The following is a 24,366-nucleotide window of genomic DNA, read 5'->3' on the forward strand; positions in this document are numbered from 1 at the left end:
CTCACTGCATGTTTCTACAAAAGTCTGAGTTTATTGTGCATGCATATCACTAAAGGGTCCTTGAAAATTCAAAAACTCTGAACCTGAAATCTCTAAAATCCATGAGTATTACAGCTAAAAATGAAAATAAATCTTAAAAACAGCAAGGCATTCTTAAATTCAATCATGAGTACCATATTCAAGAGGAAACTGTTATTTACATCTGTAATAGCTAATATAATATTTCGCTGTGGATCTGTTCTAGGATCACATCAGAGTCTTGTTGCTAAGTATCAGTAGCAACAGACATAATGCTGATTAGGTTCAGTGGGCTGGATGTGGGTCACAAAGCGGCTTGCAGATGCTCAGCAGCTGTGGGCAGGCTATATGAGATTTGCCAGCTGGATGTGGAAAATCCATAAGCTGATAGGCTGGCACTGAGAACAGCTGCAGCGGGGCTGTGGAGCTTGACTTCATAGCTTGCCTAAACTAATACTCAATTAACTGCACAAAAATGAGTCAGGGAAGGAGACTGTGGCTCGATCAATAACACAAAACAACAAACTAATACAAGGAGATTAACACTTGTTACTCTCAGGCAGGTAAAGCCATTTGCTGTGGATGTTTGTTGTCATTAAAGAAAATGATCTGCTGGTAAACTACAAAGTAGAGTAAATGTGTAGTCAAATACCACCTTCTGTTGGCACAGAGTGGAAATGCATAACAAATAGAAACCGTAGTTACACACCCGCTGGCCACTTTATTAGCCACACCTGTCCAGCCGCTAATGCAAATATTTAATCAGCCAATTGCCTGGCAGCATTTCTTTAGGCACGTTCGAGATGACCTGCTGAAGTTCAAACAGAATAGAGAAGAAAAGTGATTTCACTGATGCTGAACGTGGAATGATTGTTGGTGCCAGACGAGAGTATTTCAGAGGCTGCATTTCTGCTGGGAGTTTCCTGCACAACAATCTCTAAGGTTTACAGAGAACGAGAAAATATTCAATGAGCTATCAGGGTGAAAATGCTTTGTTGATCCCAGAGGTCAGAGGAGAATGGCTTCAACCTGATAGGAAGGCAAGAGTAACCCAAATAATCATTCGTTGCAATAAACTTATTGATAAGAGCATCTCTGAATGTACAAAAGTGAACTTTGAAGCTGCAGAAGGACACACTGGGTACCCCTCCTATCAGCAACGACCTCCATAATCACCAGATCTCTTCCAATTAGAGCTCCTTTGTGATTTGGTGGAAAAGGACATTCACATCATGGATGTGAACAGCTAAGAAAGGAACTGTGTGATGCTGTCATGTCAACAAGAACTAAAACCTCTGAGTAATGTCTCCAGTAGCTTGTTGAATCTATGCTAGGGAGAATTAAGGAAGTTCTGAGGACCAAAGATGGATAAGCAGCTACAGAAGAATATCAACCACTGATCGTTCAATGTCAAATTTGTTTCCCACTATGTGGCATCTAAATAAATCTGTAAATCAGCAGCTAGACTAAGAGAAAATACATTGCAATCAGTAATGTCTTTTATGAACTATTCGACCACAGTGAGTCACTCTCTGGGAACCAGCTCTCCCTGTGCGAGCTGGCTCTCATCCATCTAGGTGGATGAGATTTAATGGGGTTATCAGCAGGATGGAAACAGGCTAATCTGCACCGTGCACTGATGTGGCCACAAACTGAATGAACCGTTTTATATATTGACCTGATGAGATGGCACATTCCCAGACTGATTGCCTCTATAACAATGAAACCATTTGTTGCAAATTTAATTACTGTAATAAGTAATTAACACACATTTTGGGACATACGCTCATTTGAACTCATCAAAGTTCCCTTCCTAGTTTCTGTATAATTAAAGAAGAACATTTCCAGATGAATCAAGTGAACACGTGTCTGCACTTCTTCAAAATTCTTCTGTCTTGGCTAGAAGGGGACCCAGTGCCTTTTGACAACACCTCCATCTAGTGTTACTTTTGTGAAGATACAACACTACCAGATCTTTTCTTTCTCATTCACTTGCAACCACATAATGTACACTGACCATGCTAAGATCTTAAGATTAATAAAAAATGTTACAAACAGAACAGCTTTTTGTTTCATTCCCAACAACACTGGAATCTGATTTGTTCATTATGCAATGACATTTGTAAGTAACCCAAAACCTGTTCTCTCAATTTTTATCTGTGTGAAAATTTACCAAAAAACCCCCCAAACAAACAAACAAACAAACAAACAAACAAACAAACAAACAAACAAACAAACAAACAAACAAACAAACAAACAAACAAACAAACAAACAAACAAAACAACTTAGAGGTGGGAAACAACACAGTTTTTTGTTTCAGGTAAGAAATGCATTTGCAGCTTCACACTGAATCACTAATTCAAGGTGTAAATAGGATGACTAAAGTGATATATGCAAGCTGCATATGTGTCTCAAGGAACTGGAGCAAACCAAGACTATGGTTCATCATTGGTTCATGAAGAGAAAATAGCTAAAACACCAAAACTACCACAAGGGAAAAAACAAAAACAAAAAACTTTAAAATTCTCTTTAATCTAATGATAATGAGATTTTTTAAGTTGAAGTTAAATACGCTCTTATCTTGTTTACTGTAGGAATAGTAATCTGTATAATTTAAGTAGATAGTCTAAGGTAGATTACTGTGCTTGAGCAACTGATCTTTTCTGTATATTGTCCATGAAATAGTATCGTTGCACCAGTATTGTGATTCCCTTAAAGAGCTATTAGTTTGGCATAACTTGCCATATCTTGGCATGGTGTGGTGTGTGTTTGAAAACTTTGAGGAAACTAAGCAAGTTGGGGACAAATGAAGAAGCACATAAACAGGTCTCTGAAAGGCATGTCCTTAAAAACTAGGGGGAAATGCAGCAAAGATCTGATGCAAAACCAAAGAGATGCATCTGACCTTTCAGCTGATCCCTGCTGTTCCCTGAAGCCCCATCAGAAATGGTCTCAGTGGAAGGGTGGCTGTCAAGAAGGAAGGGAAACAAGGAGAAAGGAAGAAAAGCCTCAGGCATGCCAAATCACACAAGAAATAGACATAAGTTTCTGGAGTGATGACTCCAGATTTAAAATTCTGTGGTTCAAATCATCATCAATATCTACAGAAGTGGTCACCAGAGACGTGCAACAGTGAGTGCATACAGTGAAGTTCTGCCATGGGCTGCATTTCAGCCAGGGGGTTTGGGGATTCAAAATTGATGCAGTTATGAACACAAAAATGGGCCATCAGATTTTGATCCACCATTATATACCATCTGGAAAGCAGTTGAATGGCAACAGCAGTAAAAGTATAGCTGGACAGAAAAACACACAATATTTTGGGAGTAACGAAATCACATTCATATTGAAATCATATCAGTGAAATTAAAATCACATATTATTCTAAAGGGATGGGAAACCAGACTCAATATGTTTTTTAGAAGAAGAATAGAGAACAATCAGGTCTCACAGTTTGAGTCTTGTACTTTAATGTATACAAGGTCTATATTACATCTGTGTTTGGCAGATGTAATGTAGACCTAAATCAGGCAAAACATAAATAAATAAAAATAACAGGGCATTGCCCTGCATTTTAATATCTGAAATGTTTTACTAAACATGTAGGGTGCAGGACAATTTGGTGTAGCATTGACATCTATGCAAATCAATGCATGCATCATCTGTTTCCATTAATGTCATGCAAATCTTTTTTTTTTTATATTTTGAACATCAGGATCTGGGTGTAGGAAATAATGCTGAACCCTATGTTAATGCTAATGCACAAACTATTAAGGAAACCTGAAGTACTGAAGAAAGTCAAATCAAAATCAACCTGAGACTTTCATAGGCTCTTCCTTTAGCCACATGCCACCAGATGGATTTAAAAAAAAAAGCTGCACAGATAATATATCCAACCAACTTTTTAAATGAATCACACCATACGCTTCTCAATATTTTCTTTTCAAGTCATTTTTCAAACTACTAAAGTAGATAAAATATGAAAGCATGAGAAGGAAAACCTAATATAAAGGTTAGAGTTAGTTGTTAAAGGTCACGGGCAGGTGTGGTTGGGCTAAATGTTGAGGAAAAGAATGTAAGTTGATGTAATGTCCTCTGACTTGATGAAAACACGGCTGTGACTGTGTGTGTTTTGCATAAAACTAAAGGAACTGATTAGCTCTTTTTCACTCAGTGGTCGTACAATTAGTTTCACTCCAACTGTGAACCCCCTGCTCTTTAAAAAAAATAGAGTGAAGTTCTTCTCAGATCTAGCAAAGACAAAAAAGAAAGAGAGTAAGAAAGTTGTTGTATAAAAGAATAAAACAAACTATTAAGCAAGATTTTTCTTTGAGCTGAAACAACAGCAGATCCAACAGAGATTAATTCCTCGAGGGATGTCGCTAACAAGCACCAAACACTTGGACCTCTGCACTGCTTCCATTTTTTCAAAAGCTGATTGGAAGTTAAAACACTGGTCCTGAGAATAGGTCAGAATGTGCACGCTGCGGGATAAATCACTGAGGTATGTTTACTCATTAAAACTGGAGACAGAAAAAAAGAGAAAAAATAAAAAAGAGCGGCCTCAGAAACTTCAAATAGAATCACAAAGCTGTTTCTTCTGTGGCTGTGATGAAGGTGTTAGACGATGAGGTGGGGTTTTTTTGCATATTACCATACTTTTCTCTATGTGTAGGCCTGTGTGTACTGTGGGTGCATGTAAAAATAGTTAGCAAGCAAATGATAACAATTACGTTGCGTTGCTGGTTTAAATATTTAGGGTGATGGATTCAAAACTAGAGAATCTCGATCAAAACATTTTCTTTTTATAGATTTTGATCTATTTATTTTAAACTGCTGCAAACAAAAACAAGATATATGAAATGCAACTAAGGTCGCCAGTCAGTATCAATCAGTAGATGTTGTGGTTCATGGTCACAGATGTGTCTCACTGCTGCGCTTTAGGCGGTCTAGCCACACAGAAGTGTGTAAAACAGACTGCTAATAGGAGAGGTAAACCCTTCTGGGTGTTCTTTTTAACAAACAAAACAAAAATACAACAAAAATAAACTCTGACTCATCACTTATTAATTAAATGACTCCTTTTAGTTGCTCGTTTTAATACCAAATAACTGTCAAATCAATTAAAGACAAAGCAACTGTTTTTGAAGATGCAACAGCTTTGGCTTCCTGAAATATTCAGAGAGAATCTCATGCCTTTAATCACATGTGTCGAAGCCAGATTCAAAGTCTTATTGGAGTCAAGGGAACTGAAAATTAGTCTTTGAAGATCAGACCTCCAGTATGCACCCTCTTCAAAATCCCTAGACCACCCACTGCTTGCAGTCTCCAGCCTAAAACATGTAGAGTTTTGAAAAGTCAGCAAGCACAGCGAACACATGTCCACACTGAGGGCCCTTAAACCTTGGTGCATTGGTGCTGATACAGCAGTTTGCTGAGTGGCTAGCAAAAATAGAGAATGGGGAAACAATGTCCATTTATAGCTTGTTTTATTTGATGTGACAGTTGAATTCATATCCATCTATTATATGAAAAAGTCCCCACTGAAGCACAATTCTCTCTAATTTTGTGTGATTCTAAAAAAATTGCTTTAATTAGATCTGGGTCTTATTTTCATCCTAACATATATTATAATAAAAATTTCCAACTGGTCAATTCAGAGGATGAGATTGGGTGGAGGTGTGGTTGGAGTACAAAGTAAGAACAGTACAACTTGGACAAGCTCACAGTCAGCACAGGACTTGATTTTTGCCATAAATGGCTTAGTTGTAGCATGCCTTACATACATAGCAAATGTGTCTAAAACCATTAAGATACAACTTATGGTGAAATAATCTGTTTTCCTCTTAAGCAAAAGGTAAAAATAGGAAAAAGAGAAAAAATTCCTGGTGTAAAGTACAGCTTGTCAGGGCGCAGCTAGCCTCTGGCAGCCTGACGGATAAGTCTGTGTTTGCTTTCTTTTAGCCCAATCTCATATGCTCTTTATCTCTCTCTTCTGCTTCAGGCGCTGTCTGCACACACACAGCTCCTCGTGTGACTGCAGCAGGCAGACTCTATGTGTTTGCTTTGCTTAATGCTAACCCTGAACCAAAAGACACAGAGCAGGATCATAGCTGGGCACACTGGTCAGTATCTTTTAACCCTTTTTTTGGTGCAGGCTGTTTCAGGATAACAGATACTCAGGTCCTTCATTTAAGTCACTAGAAATTATAATGTACAGAGATTCGTATATTTAAGACTGTTGGTGTCCTTTGGCAGTTTTTGACAACTATCAACAACTTGTTATATTTACTGCTGCCTTTTGGAGATTAACATTAACATAATGTAGCTATTTATTAAGCACACTTCTCCACTGGTTTAAAGTAGTTATAGTCGACAATAAATGGGCTTGACAAAATAATAGAAAAAATTGTTTTAATTTTGATAACAATTTCTGTTAGCTTTCCGATAGAAGAGAATATACGACCAAATTTATGTAGAGGTCATCCCTGTGCTGTGCTGATTGCTACAGTCTCAGTCTGAGATATAAAATAACTCACTTTAAAACACACAGGCTGCTCTGTTTGGTCCCAGACGCCTAAGAAAATGTTTCTTTGGATTAAAGCTGATCTTTTACCACATTTCACAGCTGGTACATTTCTTCTTTGCATATATAATTTTTTTTTCTTGCCTCTGACCTTTTTCCTATCTTACTCGGGCCAATGTTCTCATGTGCTTCTAAACATTAAAAAAAATAAATAAATAAATCTGAAGGCTTCTGCCTTCGCACTACAGTTTAGCAGAAATCAGTCTAACATAATTTCTAAGAAAATAACAATTGACTTCCTTGATAAGCCTCCACATTCTCTAATTCTGTCCATCAGGCAGCTTCACTGGATCCTCTAATGAAAAGGCCAGCTACTCAACACTACTTGAAAAACAGTCCAATAAAAGCAGTTTAAACACATGCTACCCGTACTTCAAAACCTAAATATAGAAGGCAATCTCAGAAAGGTCATAGATAGGTCATAGATGGCAAAGGCCACAATCTGGATTGAAAAATATGAAAAGAAAAAAAGAAAATGAAGGAAGGTGGAAAATAAAACATCAGTAAACTGAATAAAATGAAGAGCTGTCCCAGCATCCTCTCAACTAAAGAAAGGAACAAACTGTCAAATGGAGAGAGGAAAAAGTGAAAGAGAAAAAAAGCTCGATACAGATTTAATAAAATGGTTAAATTCATTGTCACTTGCCTTCATCTACTCTTTACTTTAGCCAGGCTAGGCTGAAAAGCTCAAATGTCACTTGTACTCAGACATCTCTTGTCAGGATGCAAAAATAGCCTGAGGACAATACACTTGGAATCCAAACCACAACAAGCATATGCAGGGAAGACTCACACACACGCCTTCTACAGTACATTGAAACAGTCTGGCTAGGAAACCAGTCTGCCCACTCCCCCATGTCAAAGTGAAGAAGGTCGCTTCACTGAAAAAGATCTCCACTGGAAACTGCCGAGGGTTTGATCATAAACACTCCTAGTTACAGGAAATTTGAGTTGTTTGGTTGTGACAAAGATTTATGTCTTACTTTTTTATTTTTATGATCTGGGTAATCTTGCAAGCACTCTACTCCAACTTGTACAAGACCTCTAATATAAATTTGACTCATTACACGACTATTTTAAGAGACATGCAGTATTTTACCAGCCTCGTCTCAGCTTACGGTTAATTGGACCAATTTCTCTGACTTGCTTTGAAAGCCACGGCAGACAAGGAAGCATTTGAAACAGTCCAAAATAGATGAAAGGATAGATAGTTGATGATTTTCTATTACATGACAGTACAGAAGATTTCAGAGTCTAAGTTTTCTGTTTAATGATGCAATGTGAAGCATCACATCTCATCTTCTGAACACTCACCTGCTGTGATCTTCTCGTGTTCAGTTCAGTTTCATTTATATAGTTCCAAATCACAACAAGTCTTTGCCAGGCTACTTTACATGGTGAGGTCAAGAGCTTACAATATTATACAATATTACATTCATAATTTTGCATTCTGCTGTTATTTACACAGCAACCTGTGTCTTTGGAAACGAGGCTGTGGGGAGATAGCCAGTCACTGAGCATGCACTTAGGAACTTGGGAAAGGAAAAGCTCCCCTTTAACAAGAAAAAGCCTCAGGCAGAACCAGACTCACGGAGGAAGGCCATCTGCCCTGACCGGTGAAAGTAACGGCAGATTGGAGAGAAAATGCCCAGAAATGTGCAAGTCATGAGCCAAAGATACTTGCCAAAGGTACATCCAAAGTAAAGACACAATAGTATCTTGCAATAGTAGCATAAATGAATAGAAGGTTAAGGAAATGTAAGTATTTCAGAGGTGCTTTGTACATCTCAGGACCTTCCATCTTGGACGTAAGGTCATGGTCACCCAAGTCCACATAAACTTTATTAAAAAGAAACATTTTAAGGATAAAGCCTGACTGAGTAGACCAGTGGATGCACTCTAGTCCTATCAACCATCTGCGTGAGAGCTTAGCCCCAAAATGTGGAACAAATACTTCTAACTTGCTTCCCAGTAAATGTATTTATGCAAAATTGTCTTCACATTCTCCGTGTGCTCATTTTTTTGTCCACCCTCTTTGTTCTCATTTTGCTCCATCTTTCATTCCTGTGTTCATGCTTTTATCTTTTGTCCTCTAATCCTCGTTTTTCTGTCCTACTTCATATTTCCAGGCTTTCCTACACACACACACACACACACACACACACACACACACACACACACACACACACACACACACACACACACACACACACACACACACACACACAGAGAGAGAGAGAGGGAGAGAGAGCGAGAGAGAGAAACTATGAATCCTTTTTACTCACTCTGCAGGGACCAGGAAGTGATCAGAGTCCGGGATCTTAGAGCTGAATCTATACTAAAGGATGGACCCCTCTCTCTTGTTTAGTGTGAAAAAGACCACGACAGGGGGGCATGGACCACGCTGACCTTTATTTTAATACATTTATCGGATCCTTTTTATTAATTGATTTAAATACATAAAATAACTGGCTTAATAAACCAATTGTAAAAAAAAATAAATTTTTAACTGTCAATATGCAGAATACACTGGATGTATTTGTATCGTTTATGTTTTGATGAAAATGTGCATCACACTGTATCGCATTATGTGTGATGGGAGGGGTCCAGTGGCATTTTTCTAGATAAAATACGAGAGAAAAAAAAGTCTAAAACTGGCAGAATTCTATGGATGATTTTATAGGATTTTTATCAGTTAGCAGAAATCTGAATTTGTCGTTGTGAAAGATCTGCGTCTTACTTTTCTACTTTTACGAGCTCAGCGATGTTGCACGCTGACTGCTCCGACTTCAAAGTTGTTTTGATGGATGTTTTCAGAAATATTTCATCACTTGTGATCCTTTCAACTCTAAAGTTACTGCACAGCCACAAAGCAAATCTCTCTCATCTCCACTCTCTCTCCTAGCAGAGGCGGTGTGTTTTTTAAGACTTTTCCTTGATTTTAAATATGCATTTAAACACTTGAAGCCCAGTTTTCAGTGCGTGTTTACACTGCGTGTGATCGTTATTACCGTATTTCGTTTCTGTACACTTGTTGATCATTTCTTCATTTTATGTGCACTCGGTAAAAGCTAGAACCTTTTTCCACCCGCACACGACGACCGCCAGTAGAGTGATGTTTTCTTCATTTAACAGCTGTTATCATCACCGTTTCCAATTGGCTAGATCCGTTATAGGTGTGGTCTGGATGAGCGATGCTGCGTCCATTGTTAAACCGAGCAGTTTTATTTTGAACACTGAGCTGTAAAGAAGCTTGAGCCGTGTGTGATCCGTATGTATGCTGCGGTTATAAACGTCATTTACAAAATGTTGGGGTAAAAAAAAAAGTGCACTTGTTCGAGGAATTTTTCTCTTCTTCTTTTTTGTGTGTTTTGTGTTAAATTTCCACCTGTGGCAGGATTGAAGACATCACCAGCTCACTGTAAGGAATTAAACGAAAGCTGTGGTCGATCAATCTCTGCAACTTGGTTTGAAGTCCGATTGAAGTTTGGGAGAAAGTGGAGCATTAATTAAGCAAAACGAGGATCGACACGCGAGTCCTTTCCCCCCCAAGCCATGATCACTGGTACCGTGCGCTCCTCGCGGTGTGCGTAAGCTGCTGTGGAGAATCTTCACATTATGAGACGCCATGGCATGGTGTGACCGAGGGGTTCAGACTTTGCTGGCTATTGTGGGGGCCTTCGCCGCCTTTAGCCTCATGACCATCGCCATCGGCACCGACTACTGGCTTTATTCCCGAGCCTATATTTGCAATGCAACTAATGCCACAACCGACGAAACCCAGATGCAAACCAAGAAAGTCAAAGGGGACCTGACGCACTCCGGGCTGTGGAGGATTTGCTGCATCGAAGGTAAACAAAGTCTGGTACCTTACGCAGTGACTGTGTAAGTTTCTAAACTTTTTTTGTTATATTTCGACTGCTTATGAATGATTTTCGCATTGTTGCGCCACCTGATTTTTTCCGAATGTTTGCTTTAACGTGGGGGAGGTGACAGTGCGCACATAGAGGTTAATTAAATAGTCATCGAGTCTGAACACCTGAGCAAAAGACCAGAAACGTCGCTAACTTCTAAAAAAGTTCCCATTTGTTTGGAACCTGCGACAGTTTGTGTGATATTATAACAAAGCATTTAACATAATTTCCTTAGGGATTAATAAAGTATGCTGATTCTGAACTTTATTATCAGAGTTAATTCTCCCTTCTTTGACAGAATGACATAAAACATAATTTAATAATTTACACAAGTATGATATTTTCTACGAGAATCTGAGTGAAAGAGCTTCGTGTTGCGCGCAAAGGTGGAGTTGGGTGTGCGTAGCGAATCTAAAGGGAAACAGTGGAGAGATGATGGCCTGAATACGAATACGATTTAATGCTGTGAGTTTGCTTCTATGTCAGAGCAAGGAAGAATGATCCCAGTTTTCTCATTCAGAGGGGGTGCAGCGCTTTCCGGTGTATCAGACTTTGTTTTAGTCTGTTCCGAGGAGCGTCTGACTTGTTGTTTCAGGGAATTTTGTTGTTTCCCTCAGCTGCTCTGCATCTTGCTCATGATCCCCCCGGGGGGAAAAACGCCTTTCCATGTTGTGAGACGTTGTGAGAACAGGTCGTTAATGTTTAGACACACCTATCCACCGTCCATCGGACCGCTTCCTTGAAAAGACTTATAATAAACGCAAACAATCAGCTGATCCGCGGAAGTAGTCACCAATGACGTCTTCGATTGTGGCGCTGTCCATTACCATTGGTTCTGAAATTCTCAGTCTTAATGATTTTTTTTCTTTTAGCTGAAGAACAACTAAATTAGAAGTATAAAATCGCTTCATAACAATAGAAGAATGCTCCGTCAAACAAAGCGCCAATTTTATCGCCAATGACGAAGTGCGTCATAATTCATATGTATTTACAAAGCTGCAAAGCAGCTACCACCAGTAACTTGGGGAACAACTTGGGGTACAGTGCCTTTTCCAAAGAGTTGGGGTCAGGGATCTAAGTGACAAGGCACTTTCCCAGAACCCAGAAGTCTGTCTTGTGTGGAGATGAATACAGCCATTATTGAACTCACACTCCAAGCACCAACCATATACCATTACTACTTTTACTGGAATTTCATGTTTAAAAAAAAGCCTGGCTATTTATGGATTTCTTGTAATCCTGTTACTCAAAAGACATGTTCCCTCTCTCGTTCTTCCTAAGAGATTCAAGCAGACGTGCACGCTGTTTTCAGACATCTCCTCTCTGCACCATCCTCTCATTTCCTCCTTAAAATGTTAGAACGGTGTTACAATCTGCATGGAGCTGGAACTGAAAGTAACACAACCTCTCTTGCTCTTTTCCTTGTTCTCTCTCATGCATAGAGAACATCAGCACTTTTGCTGCAACATTGTGTAAGTCTATCTAGTGGCACACCTTTGCATACAAACCCAGGCTAAGTCAACATGTCCAGTCAGTTGGGATACAGGTTCTTGAAAACGTTAGTACTAAATACATTCCTGATATGTTAAAAAAAAATGTCTCTCAGTTTCTACAACTTAGTATATAATTCTAAGGAATCTGTCCTGTTTTATTAAGTAAATTCAACAGCATAGATGCTGGGTGAGCCTCAGGAGATGTTGGCTAATGTTGCAAAAAGTAGCAAACAGACATCTATGAGTGCCTTGTCTTGTAGAACAAGCTGGCAGTAAGATGAAGGTGAGCACTGGTGGATGATGAACTTTAAATGAATACAAGTGGAGTCTTGGTGAAATAAGTAAAAAACTCACACTTGGGGACTCACCGCTAGATTCAAGCAAACACTTGGTCTGACTTTTAATTTTTAGTTCCTGCAGGTCATGAAAGGTTAGTTAACTGTTATGTGGCTTTGTATGTGGTGATGAGGGTGTTTTTCTTGTTTTGTGTGTGTGTGTGTGTGTGTGTGTGTGTGTGTGTGTGTGTGTGTGTGTGTGTGTGTGTGTGTGTGTGTGTGTGTGTGTGTGTGTGTTGGCTGATGAATGCATTAGTAAGATGTCAAAGGCGTCCTCTGAGAAGAGCTAGAAATGTGATTCTGGGTTGCTGGGGGGAGGTTGCTATGGTGAAGCTATGCTGAGCAATAAAGATGGGCCCTGCTCTCTCAGACACAGATACCTCCCCCAGTGAGCTTCCTTTTCTTTTCTTTTTTTTCTTTTCTTTTCTTTTCTTTTTTTCTTTTCTCCTGACATTCCCTTGATCATTTTGTTACTGCTGTTGCATGAAATATTGATATGGTTATTTCACATATGGTATGGCATAGTTGATTGTGTATGCACACAATCAACTATGACATACCAGTGAATGTACAGTTCTGAACTTGTTAAATGATTTAAGGTTATATCACTTCTTAATATTTTTTTAAGTTGACAAGAAGAGTGCTTCCACCTATGAATAGCCAAAAACGTACTTTAGAAATAATGCACTAAAATAACAACATAAACCAAATACAGCAAAACTGAATCCACCTGTGACTGCTGACAAGTTAAATTCTGTAATCACTGGGGAAAAAAGAGTACACTTGTGATTTACTATTAGCCTGTGAAAGTGTATGAACATACATAAAATGGACAAAGAATGGACCAGAGAAAGCAAAAAGTCAGACTGAGACAGAAGGAAAGGACAGCACAAGATCTTTAACCAGCTAATAATTTGTTGATTCACAGTGTCAGCAGTAATCTGGACCCATGTAAAAATGCCAAAAATCACACCCACAGCAGCTGTCCTCCTAAAAAGACATCAAAGACAGCGTGATACTTGCACAGTCTCGCTGTGAAAGACAAATGGGCAAATGTGTCAATGTCAAGAAAAAAAACCTTAATTGGTGTTCAGCGCAAACTGCAAGATTAATGATTTAACTTTGCTAAAGAACATAGAAAGAAGCTGCTGGGAGCACTTTGAAACCAAGATAAATTTACTCTGTTGCGATGGGGTCGAGCATATTTGGAGTAAATCTAACCTAACTGCCACAGTGAATGCATTGTCCCCACAGTGAACATAGAGGGGGGAGCTCAGGTTGGATATTGGTAAGATTTTATTGAAGAAAATGTCATTATTAATTGTGTCTGTAGGTCCATTTCCCTTATTGATTCCAGATCAATGTTCTGTCTGGGGAAAAAAGTTAGCGTACACATTTTTGTCAGCTTTAATGCAAGTGTTTTGTATCTGAGTCTGAACAGCTTAAAAAACAGGCAGAAATTTATGCTATCGATTTGGAACTCACAACTCTCCTAAAAACATGCCAGGATTGATCACAGGATGGATTAAAGCTCTGAATAAGCTTGGATGCATAACGTGCAAAAACTGGACACCTTGGAATTAGCTCTAAACTGCACCTGATTCTTGATTTTTGATTTTATTAATGATGCCATGACTGTCTGTGGATAAACCAAAATATCAGGTGAATAGATGACTTTCAGTCTCCCAGATGTTTGAGTGAGGAAAAATATTATCAAATATGAATATTACACAAAGCACACTGACAAACTAAATAAACCATTTCTAATGAAGTTAAAACTATGGCCTGAGGCACACAGCCCCTGTGGCTGGACAAAAAAATCCCAAAGTGGCTGAACATTTAATAATAATAATGTATACTTTATTGATCCCCGTGGGGAAATTCCTCTCTGCATTTAACCCATTCACTCTGTGAAGCAGTGGGCAGCCATTGGGCGCCTGGGTAGCAGTGTATAGGGACGGTACCTTGCTCAGGGGTACCTCAGGGCAGTCGTTCACCCCCGACCTTCCGATCATGGGGGTCATCACGCTACCTACTGAGCTATCCCTACCCCATTTCTCCAGAAATGTGTGTTACACAGATATTCCTAGGGTATTTAAAAGTAGAATGGGAGGCAGAGCCTTTGGTTGAGACCCATTTTCTGTGGAACCAGCTCCCAGTTTGGATTCGGGAGACACACATCTCAACTTTTAAGAATAGGCTCAAAACTTTCCTTTTTGATAAAGCATATAGTTAGGGTTGGATTAGGTGACCCTGAATCCTCTCTGCAATAGGTCTAGGCTTTTTTTCCCTGTCTCCCTCCCCTCACCCCCAACTGCTCATGGCAAATGACCACCCCTCTCTGAGCTTGGTTCTTCTTGTTAAAAATGAGTTTTTCCTTCCCACTGTTGCCAAAGCACTTGCTCAAAGGTAGTCATCTGATTGTTGCAGTCTTGACCTTACAGTGTAAAGTGCCTTGAGGAAACTGTTTTGGGGCTATATAAATAAAATAGAATGGAAAATTCCCCATGCAATGGAGGATAGGGTAAGTAATCAATTCTTAATGATTCCTAATGGATTAAGCAACACAGTGGGGTAGATTATTTTATTTTTATTATAATAAATTTAAACTGTCAGCTGTTTTATTCGTTTTTTTTACTCTTATGTTCAATCTAGAAGCCATGTAATTACAGTAATGTTATTGATTTTTGAATTTTCTGCCACTGATATAACATTCCCAGGCTATACATCCAACTGTAACCCTACATATGTGTACTTTATATATGAAATTTTAATATTGTACACCTGTTGCTCCTTAGACCTTTTGGATTACACACTCAAAAACTGCTCCAGTTTCCCTAAAATAGTATGTTTACAAATATAATAAATATACATTGGCGTACACAATAATCTTATTCAACAAGTTTTCTTGGTGCTAAAAAACTGAAAAGGAAAACAGAGTAGTTAAAGAGGATTTTAGAAAATGGAAGTGAAGTGGCTCATTCAGACATGATTGTGGCGAGAGAGAAAAAGACAGAATGGGTGTTCAAAGAGACTGAAAGAGTGAATTTAAGAGTGCGGAGCCGACAGACTGAATCTGGGCTGTTAGGGATGTTTCATCACTTTATCTCAGCCTGTCTTTAATTTTCTTTCCCAGCTGTCTCAGAAATTAACTGTAAGAATCATAAATTTTGCAGACAAGTGGCACATCAAAACCATGCACTGGTGGCAACACTGGCATAAGCACTAAATGTGAAACGTAGAAGTTTTGTTTGCACTCATTGTGTCACGTTGTGTAAGTGCATGTCCTGCCTCATACAACATTTCCACCCCAAAAATGTATAAACCATCTGAATGAGCTGTCGGTCACAGGAACATGATCTAGCTTGATGATGCGTAAAGCCACTCGAGCATAGAAGAAGCCAGTGATTGCAGCTAATCAGCCAGTGTTCGTGCTGATTTTGATTTTTAACCCTCAACTCACTGCTGACCACACTAATAACAAATGCTCAAACATCAGTGGAAATCCTGTTCCCAGTATTTGTAACAGTGCATTTGAATGCACTGAATAACAGATTGTAGATGCAGAAAACCGGCTTCAAAGCTACCTGGTGGAGATTTCCATTCGCTGGTCTATGATGTTGTAAGGTTCAGTAACAATTAATGAGTGCCGGCAAATCGAAAGCACCTCATTCCAGATTCAAGATTCAAGATTCTTTATCATCATCATGCAAGCGTAATGAAATTGAGACAATACTCCCTCATATGGTGCAAGAAAAAAGACTTAAATAATCTAAATCCAATACAATATAATGACAGGATATGAATACAAAGTACAATATTTAAACACAATTACCTGATATTTTTACATGTATTATAGTAAATTATAGTGAGTTTGGCACTTAATAGTGCATTTATTTACAGGCTATGTGTATGTCTATGTAATGTAAAGAAAAGTGCACCTCACATGAGATATTTGACATATTATAAAATGTACATAAGGATTGCACACAAGGTTGAACTGTTACAGTTAGAGGTGGATGCAACTTTCTATGATTATTAGTTATTTAGTTGTTAGTGGCGATACAAATCCAAAAACAGATGAGGAAATTCATAAGTATTTGAAGGGGTTTAAAGAGTTAAGACTAATTTAAAAAAACACCTGAAATGCAAAGAGTTGTCAAAGACATTGATGCTCACCAATGAGGAAAAAAAAAAACCAGTGATGAAGCTGATGAAAACTAATGACAAGCTCACAGCGAATTACTTCCTGGTGATTCTAGTCTGTCAGTGGATGTCACTGGGTGTATTCTTGAAAGCTTGTTGTCCCTTTCACCTGATGTGATCAACAGATCTGGCTCCTGAAGCCATGCCAACTTCTTTGCCTTCAGTATTTTGACTCGAACTTGGCCAGTGTTCAAGGCAGAAAAGAATTCGTTGCTGAATTCTTAACTACACTCCACGGGCCCAGTGGAAGCCCCTATGCCTACTTCCAGTGACTACAGTTCACATTGAATTGTTGTCAAAAGATGAGACATTCTTGCCTGTAAAACTGAAAAACATCTCATTAAACAATTCTGCCATGGATGCTGGAATAAGACTGTCATAACAAATTTGCAACTTGAAGGGAAGAAAGACAATCCTCCATCCTTTACAGAGCTCTTGGGGATGACGCCATCGCGATCAGATTCATTGGCTATGACAGCAGGCAACTGGCATGGCTGAAGTTTGGAAAAGTCAATAAGATGTGAGTTAACTATCTCCCCGCCAGGCAAAGCGAAGGAGGATTGATGTTGAATAGTGACAGACTTTTTGGATTATAGTGATTAGAAACATCTCCCTCTAAAACAGCTGCTCTTCTTTATGGACTGTTTACATGCACATGTTCTGCCAAGATAGATGTCACTTGATTGCTTATGCCTGAGTTCAAGAACCTACTGCATGTGGACTTGGATAAAATATCAGTACTTCATCTCTTCCCCTTAATTGTAGTGTAATATTGGCATGTTGGACGACTCTTCCACATTTATTCACATTAGCAATTTGAAATCTGCAGAATTAAACGGGACAGGGCTGACAATCGACAGGCATGGTTTGATTTCTTGGATTAAGATACTGTGTGTATTTGATTTAAGTTCTAATAAATTCTAATATATAAGTTCAGGCAGGAAATTCAAGAGCCAGACTTTAAATTCAAAGTCTAACCTTTCAATATTCATAATGCTCCAATGTTTTATTCTCTTAAAAGTGGAGGGAAGATTTTCTCAGTGAAGAGCTTGGGTGAATAGAAGGTGCCCGAGGGCTTGAGAACTTCAGAATTTCAGATCCACAGCGGTCTGCCCTCAAATGGTTTTTGACATGGTTATGGGTGAAAACAGGACATGTCTGCTCCCGGTTAGAGATACTTTGCCGAGAATAGACTTTAGCTTTCTGCAACATATTTGTCTCAGGTTCATAAAAGTTGCATGCTGATTGAGTGAATGGTCGATGTGTGGTTGCTTTTATCTCTCAGCTTCTCGTGTTAACTTTCGACATGAAGACCCAAATTGCTGTTTTAATTTTTGTAGTTTTGAACCTGCGCAGACTCTTTCTGCCACAAGTCACATTCACACTCAGTGTGTTATTGGCTTTTGCACAGGTATCAACAAAGGAAGCTGTTTTCGGATCAATCATTTTCCAGAGGATAACGACTACGATACAGACAGCTCAGAGTACATCTTACGTAAGTCACTGCAACCTCTTCATCTTCAAACACTCCAACACTTAATCCCTCTCTCCCTGCTCTTTCCTTCTTCTTTTTTTCTTGAATGTGATAGAGTTATTACAAGGCTACTTAATGTGTTATGGCATGGCTATGCTTTTCCCATGAAAAGCCTGATGTCATGACAGCAATTGGAGCAATGGCGATAATGAAGTGTGTTATGTGCTGAGTAATAAGGCCCGTCTAAAACAGGCCAGACTTTGGCCACATGAGAGCAGATTTCATATTTGGCCTTGGCCTTTTGCTTAATACCCTTGTTAAAAATAAATAAATAAATAGATGCACTGAAAATTACAGAGCATTTAATCATTTTACTGAATATTTATTTATGTTTCAGGTTTCAGATCAGCTCTGTGCCTCAAGGCAACTGTTACCATTTCGTGTGTTGTCCACAATATGAATTTCAATAAGCTCAAGAAAAATTTATTCTGGAATCACTTGGTTATGTTTTTTTAAAGGGAGCTGAATATGCTAGCTGGACCTGTGTATCTGTAAAAACCTTCGTGCGCTGAACCACGGGGCATTATTTCACTTCATTTGGTTCACTCGTGGAAAAGTAATGATGCTTGTTTGGCAGGGCGTGTCACGTACTGATGTTTCTTCAGCTTTTAGGCTGCTCACAAATTCCCTCTAGTGGAATTTAAGTGTTGGAGATCAATTCAAGTATTAAACAGTTTTTTATTATAAACATACCCATCACAACTTTTGCCTATATGCTAACTGAAACCATTTAGAAAGAGAAATGACTATATTTCTATATTTTGCAGGAAAAAGATAAATTGTATCTGTTTAAATTCTGACAAGGCGAATAAATGAATCCAGTTATTTTACTAATGTGTGGTGCTGTACTGCAACAACTGTAAAAATAAAAACTTAAAGTATAGCTGCCTAGCCTGTGGGTTAGACTTGGATTTGTAGTTTTGGACTAGAAACTGTGTTAAAGGCTTGGGCTTGGGTTGGCAAGTGGGACTGGGGTCAACCAGAGGAATGCTGAAGCACAGACGATGTTCTGGTGTTAAGCAGTGAGCATTTAAAGGTAACTTCAGCAGCTACAGTCAGTGGGGCTTTGTTCAGACTCTAGGGCACCTGTAAGTAATCTTGCACTCACTCAAAGCAGAGGGAGGGAGAGAGAGCCTGCAGACTGAAGAAGACAAGGCAAAACAGAGGCCTTGGCAACAACCACTGTTACTGTTAGCAGTTCCGCTAAGTCCTCATGTGGTGCTCACTAAAGCAATAATGAAATGGTGAAATGTAAAAAATTAAAAAATGATTATAACTGATGAGATGGTGATGGATTAGCTGAACTGTTTTAGTAAGGACCTTGGAAATATCATTCAGTGAGTTATTTTTCAGTGGAAAACTAAACTTGTCAGCATTCCTTGGTAGCTGCACACTGTAGATTTTAGCCATGACTCCACAGGTCATTGTCAGTCAGTCATTCTTTCCATCACTTTTAGCCTACACATAAGTTGTATGGCCCCTAGAAGATTATTGAACATTTGTTGGAAAGCGGAGTTTATTTTCACTAGCCATCGCAGGTGTTTAATCAAAAAATCCCTTTCTCAGTTGGAACCTGTCTGACAAAGTGAGGGACACTAAAAGTTAAAGAAGTTCAACGAAGGATGAGAAACATAGTGACTGACATCTGTTAAACAGGAAGTTGTACAATAGGAGGCAGAACCTTTGGCCTGCAGGCCCATGTTCTGTGCAGCCAGCTTCCTGTTTGGATTCGGGAGACGGATACTCTCTCTACTTTCAAGATTAGGCTTAAAACTTTCCTTTTTCACGAAGTTTATAGTGAGCGCTGGATAAAGTGACCCTTAGTTATGCTGCAATAGGTCTGGGCTGCTGGTGGCTTCCCATGATGCACTGTTTCTTTTCCACTCACCTTTTTACTCCCTATGTCTTCATGCAACACTCGGCATTTAATCCTTAGTTATTATTCATCTCTGACTCTCTTCCACAAAGTGTTTTTTGTCCTGTCTCCCTCCCCCCACTCCTGACTGATCTTTACAAATGGCCGCCCCTCTCTGAGCCTGGTTCTGCCAGAGGTTTCTTCCTGTTAAAAGGGAGTTTTTCTTTACCACTGTCGCCAAAGCATTTGCTCAAAGGGGGTCATCTGATTGTTTGGGTTTTCTCTGTTTTCTCTGTATTCTTGTTGGGTCTGTGGTATCTGTAGTATGGGATCAAACACCTGTAAAGCTAATGGTATTTCTTTCAGTAGTAGTTGTCCTTTTTTAGTTAGTTCTCTTACCCATTAGACATAATGTCTGTGTGACAGTATGTAATATAATCTAATATTGAGGGGTATATATTTTTCACCTGTGCTCCACTTTACAGTGGTTATCTTCTCTTTTTAATAATAATGGATTGCATTTATATAGCGCTTTTCAAGACCCTCAAAGCACTTTACAATTCCACTATTCATTCACTCTCACATTCACACACTGGTGGAGGCAAGCTATAGTTGTAGCCACAGCTGCCCTGGGGCAGACTGACAGAAGCAAGGCTGCCATATCGCGCCATCGACCCCTCTGGCCATCACCAGTAGGTGGTAGGTGAAGTGTCTTGCCCAAGGACACAACGACCGAGACTGTCCGAGCCGGGGCTCGAACCGGCAACCTTACGATTACAAGACGAACTGCCAGCTCTTGAGCCACGATCGCCAATTTTTAAGTAGTTTACATTATATTCTCAATTGTGCTGACAAGACATTTTCACACTCTCTGTCTCTCTCGTCTAAACAGGTATAGTTCGTGCATCAAGCCTGTTTCCAATTCTCAGCACCATCCTTCTGATGTTGGGTGGCCTGTGTGTTGGAATTGGACGCATCTACAGCAGCAAGAACAACATCCTGCTCAGTGCAGGCATCCTGTTTGTAGCTGCAGGTAGGACGAGTCAGACAGCGCACCACAGATAAAGAATCAAAACCAGGGTGACAACAAATAGATTGTGTGTAGTGCAAGAGAGTGAAAGAAGGAAAAGGTCAGGTTTTATTCAGAGATACAGTGCACTTCAAAAATGTCTGAAGTCATTAGAGTGCACCTTTCTCACACTCACAAAAGGACAATGGCAAAAACACTGCTTTTCTTTACATGTAGAGTCTCAGTTTTGACCTTTCCCACAACAACATTCCTTCTCTCATTTATCCTCTCTTCAGGCCTGAGCAACATCATTGGCATCATCGTCTACATCTCCAGCAATGCCGGCGACCCGAGCGACAAGAAAGATGAGGACAAGAAGAACCAGTACAGCTATGGTTGGTCTTTCTACTTCGGTGCCCTCTCCTTCATTGTAGCAGAGTCAGTGGGCGTTCTTGCAGTCAACATTTATATTGAGAAAAACAAAGAGACGCGCTTCCGATCCAAACGTGACTTCATCAAAACCACCTCATCCTCTTCGCCGTACTCTCGCATACCAAGTTACCGCTACAGGCGGAGGCGATCGCGTTCCAGTTCCAGGTCAAGTGACCCATCTCGTGAGCCCTCCCCAGTGGGAATGAAGATTGGCGGAGGAATTGGAGGGGGACCAGGGCTGGGGCTGAATTTGCCAGTAGGCGGTATATCCCTTTATTCCCTGAGCAGGGACCCTTTGAAGGGTGGAAGTGGTACTGCAGGGCCCTACAGCCCAGAGCGGGACTCCAGGTTTTTACAAGTCCACAACTGCTTCCAGAAAGATGTGAAGGATGGAGGAAACAGGAGAACCACTCCAGTATGAGGTCAGGAGTGTATCCAACATTAAACTTGATGGTACACATTAGATGTTTACAGTTGATGAGAAAGGGTATTTTCTCCCCAGGACTGTTTTTGGCAGCAGCAGCAATGAAAGGTCCAAGTTTAGAGTTGCTTTTCTCACATCCCTCTTTGACAGAAAAACACCAGTATTTCATTTGGTGAGAGAGAAAAATGACTTTTAATGATTGTGGTTGCCACAATTTTGTAGCAATAGTTGAAGAGTTTGGTTTTTGAAAAATATAATGCTTAAAATCTGGAAGGAATATTCTGCTCTTACAGAAAGAAATGTGCCCGTCCTAGTATTCTGTAAAGGTAGTCATTTATGACAACGCCTTGAACCTTTAGTCATGTTTTTCTTCTAGGAACTCAGAAAAGGAATTCCTTTGATGAAGATGAAAATAACCCACCAAACTTGTTTGCTAAAGTGATCTATGTAACCGTTTGCTATCCGAATATAATCGTATTGTATTTGTTTGTACCTTAACACAAATGGTGCTAACTCAATCTGTACACCTTTTATAGTTTTAAGCCTTTCAAAGCCCATTTGAATACTTTTACTGTATCTTAATAACCTTTATCATGTACATGAGTCATGTCATAAATATGTGTTGCCGTATGTGTGTGTGTGTGTGTGTGTGTGTGTGTGTGTGTGTGTGTGTGTGTGTGTGTGTGTGTGTGTGTGTGTGTGTGTGTGTTATGGATCTCAAACACTACCACACCACGGCGTAATTGTGCTATGAATATGGATCTCTGTATATATACTGTATATTAAAAGTGACAAGGCACATATTAATGTCAGTACATTCCAGTATGCTGCGTAATGCGTCAGTGTTTATAGGTACAGACTGCCTGTGTAGTTTGTTCTCCATTCGCTCAGGGACGATGTACAGAACAAATGAGTTCCTTACCTAAGCCAGACAGACTGTTACAGCTGGCGTGTTTAAAGGCATAGGTTAGATCATGCTCTTTGTGTTGCTGTTCTCTAACAGGACTCCTGCTTCTGCCTTTACTTTCTTTGTGTTGGGGAAGGTTTTATGGGAGGGCTGTCTGGTACAGAGTTTTGATCATGCTCCAAAAAATACACTTGCAGACACCTGTAATCTCATATTTAATTATTTCTGTATTATTACTGATCCATATCAAAATCAGCTGTTGGGGAAGTTATGATTTTCAAAAAAAAAAAAAAACAATAAAGATTTTTGTGTGAGGATGTAGTGATGTGACTTTTTTTGTATAGTCTAACTGTATAGATTTGGCATTATTATAGCAATGATGACTACAGTTAACCACAGATCCATTCATGCTCTTAAATGTTTTGGATTAAAGTTATTAATTATGCTCAAAGCAATTTCCCAAAAAAGATTTCTCTTCAAACTAATACCACAATAGAAGTTGGAGCTAGTGGACTAGCTAGCTAGCTTCTCTCAGCGACTTCCTTATATTTGCATGCATTGTGTCACTGCATGTCTGATTTGGCAGATTTTTATACCTGATGCAACCAATCCCAGTCTCAATCTGGTGATCTTTCATGTGTTAGGTGAGTGTCTAAACCACTAACAGATAGGGTGAATTACTTTATAACCCACCTGGACCCTAAAGTTTGGGCGTTCTTTGAACCTCTTTCATTGATAGCTGTTCCTACAAAAGCAGCTACAACAATTGTTGTCTGCTAGATTTCACTAGAGTCATTAAAATGTCTGTTTCCACCCAGTTTTTGCTGCTTTGTTGGGTGAAATTCTTTTTTTTTTATTAGCCATTTAATTACCACTAATAAGCAAGTATATGTGCATCTGCATTAAACTGGACATGAATACAGCTTGCTAAACAAGCATGCTAGCATTAAATGATAACATCAGCCAGATATATGGAGAGTTTTTAACACTGCAGTCACCCATTTAAATTGTGATTTCCTTATGGGAGAATTTGACTACTATATATGAGCACATTTTGTGTGTGCGTGTGTGTCAACGGGATATAATTAACTTAGCAAGCATGGCCACCCCCATACAAAATTGTCAGGCTCATCCACCATGGAGACAAATTCCAAAACTCAACTTTCAGCTGTCTTCACATTTGGTTTAATGCAAAATATGAGCTGAGACTCAGTCCGAAGAGACAGCATGCCGTTATTTTTCACAGCCTTTGCTTTTCCTCGTAGAAGTATTTAGGTAATGACGCAGGGCTGATAGGCCTGTTATGTTCTACTATGAAGCTGCATGAAAGACAGGCGGGCAACCACAGGGTGTTAAAGGAAATCGGCATCAGCCAACTTAATGCTTGACTGAACTAACAGGCTCATAAATGCTCATCCAGACTTTGAAAAGCTTGTCTCCCTGTCTCCAAACAAGAGCTGGAGTAAAGTGGGTGTTTTGCATGTGTGTGTGTGTGTGCATGAAGGGCTAGTATAAGTTCAAATTACTCATTCTCGGTATAGTACATCATGCTTGTTTGGCTTCCGTGTCATGGTTTGCTTCCCTGTTGGGTACTTTTAGCAGAAGCTGGAATCGGTTTAATTTGGTTGTTGGTTTTCGTAAATCGGTGTCAC

At 39.5% G+C, this 24,366-nt stretch overlaps 1 protein-coding gene across 1 annotated transcript; it reads left to right on the forward strand.

The window, feature by feature from the left end:
- Positions 1-9,938: 9,938 nt before the first annotated feature.
- On the forward strand, positions 9,939-22,333 carry LOC116311796 (voltage-dependent calcium channel gamma-4 subunit). The gene is made up of 4 exons (XM_031729003.2): positions 9,939-10,456; positions 17,965-18,048; positions 20,835-20,975; positions 21,248-22,333. Exons 1-4 carry the CDS (start codon positions 10,234-10,236, stop codon positions 21,802-21,804), a joined length of 1,005 nt encoding a protein of 334 aa, XP_031584863.1. The 5' UTR covers positions 9,939-10,233; the 3' UTR covers positions 21,805-22,333.
- The last annotated feature ends 2,033 nt before the right edge of the window (positions 22,334-24,366 follow it).

This window comes from Oreochromis aureus, linkage group 6, assembly GCF_013358895.1.
Source record: "Oreochromis aureus strain Israel breed Guangdong linkage group 6, ZZ_aureus, whole genome shotgun sequence".
Lineage (NCBI taxonomy): Eukaryota > Metazoa > Chordata > Actinopteri > Cichliformes > Cichlidae > Oreochromis > Oreochromis aureus.

Bases quoted from the DNA above. Each gene is read 5' to 3' on its own strand.
- LOC116311796 (XM_031729003.2), top strand. From the start codon at position 10,234: ATGGCATGGTGTGACCGAGGGGTTCAGACTTTGCTGGCTATTGTGGGG. The intron at 18,049-20,834 runs GTAAGTCACTGC...TCGTCTAAACAG, and splicing joins CAGCTCAGAGTACATCTTAC to GTATAGTTCGTGCATCAAGC. The intron at 20,976-21,247 runs GTAGGACGAGTC...TCCTCTCTTCAG, and splicing joins CATCCTGTTTGTAGCTGCAG to GCCTGAGCAACATCATTGGC.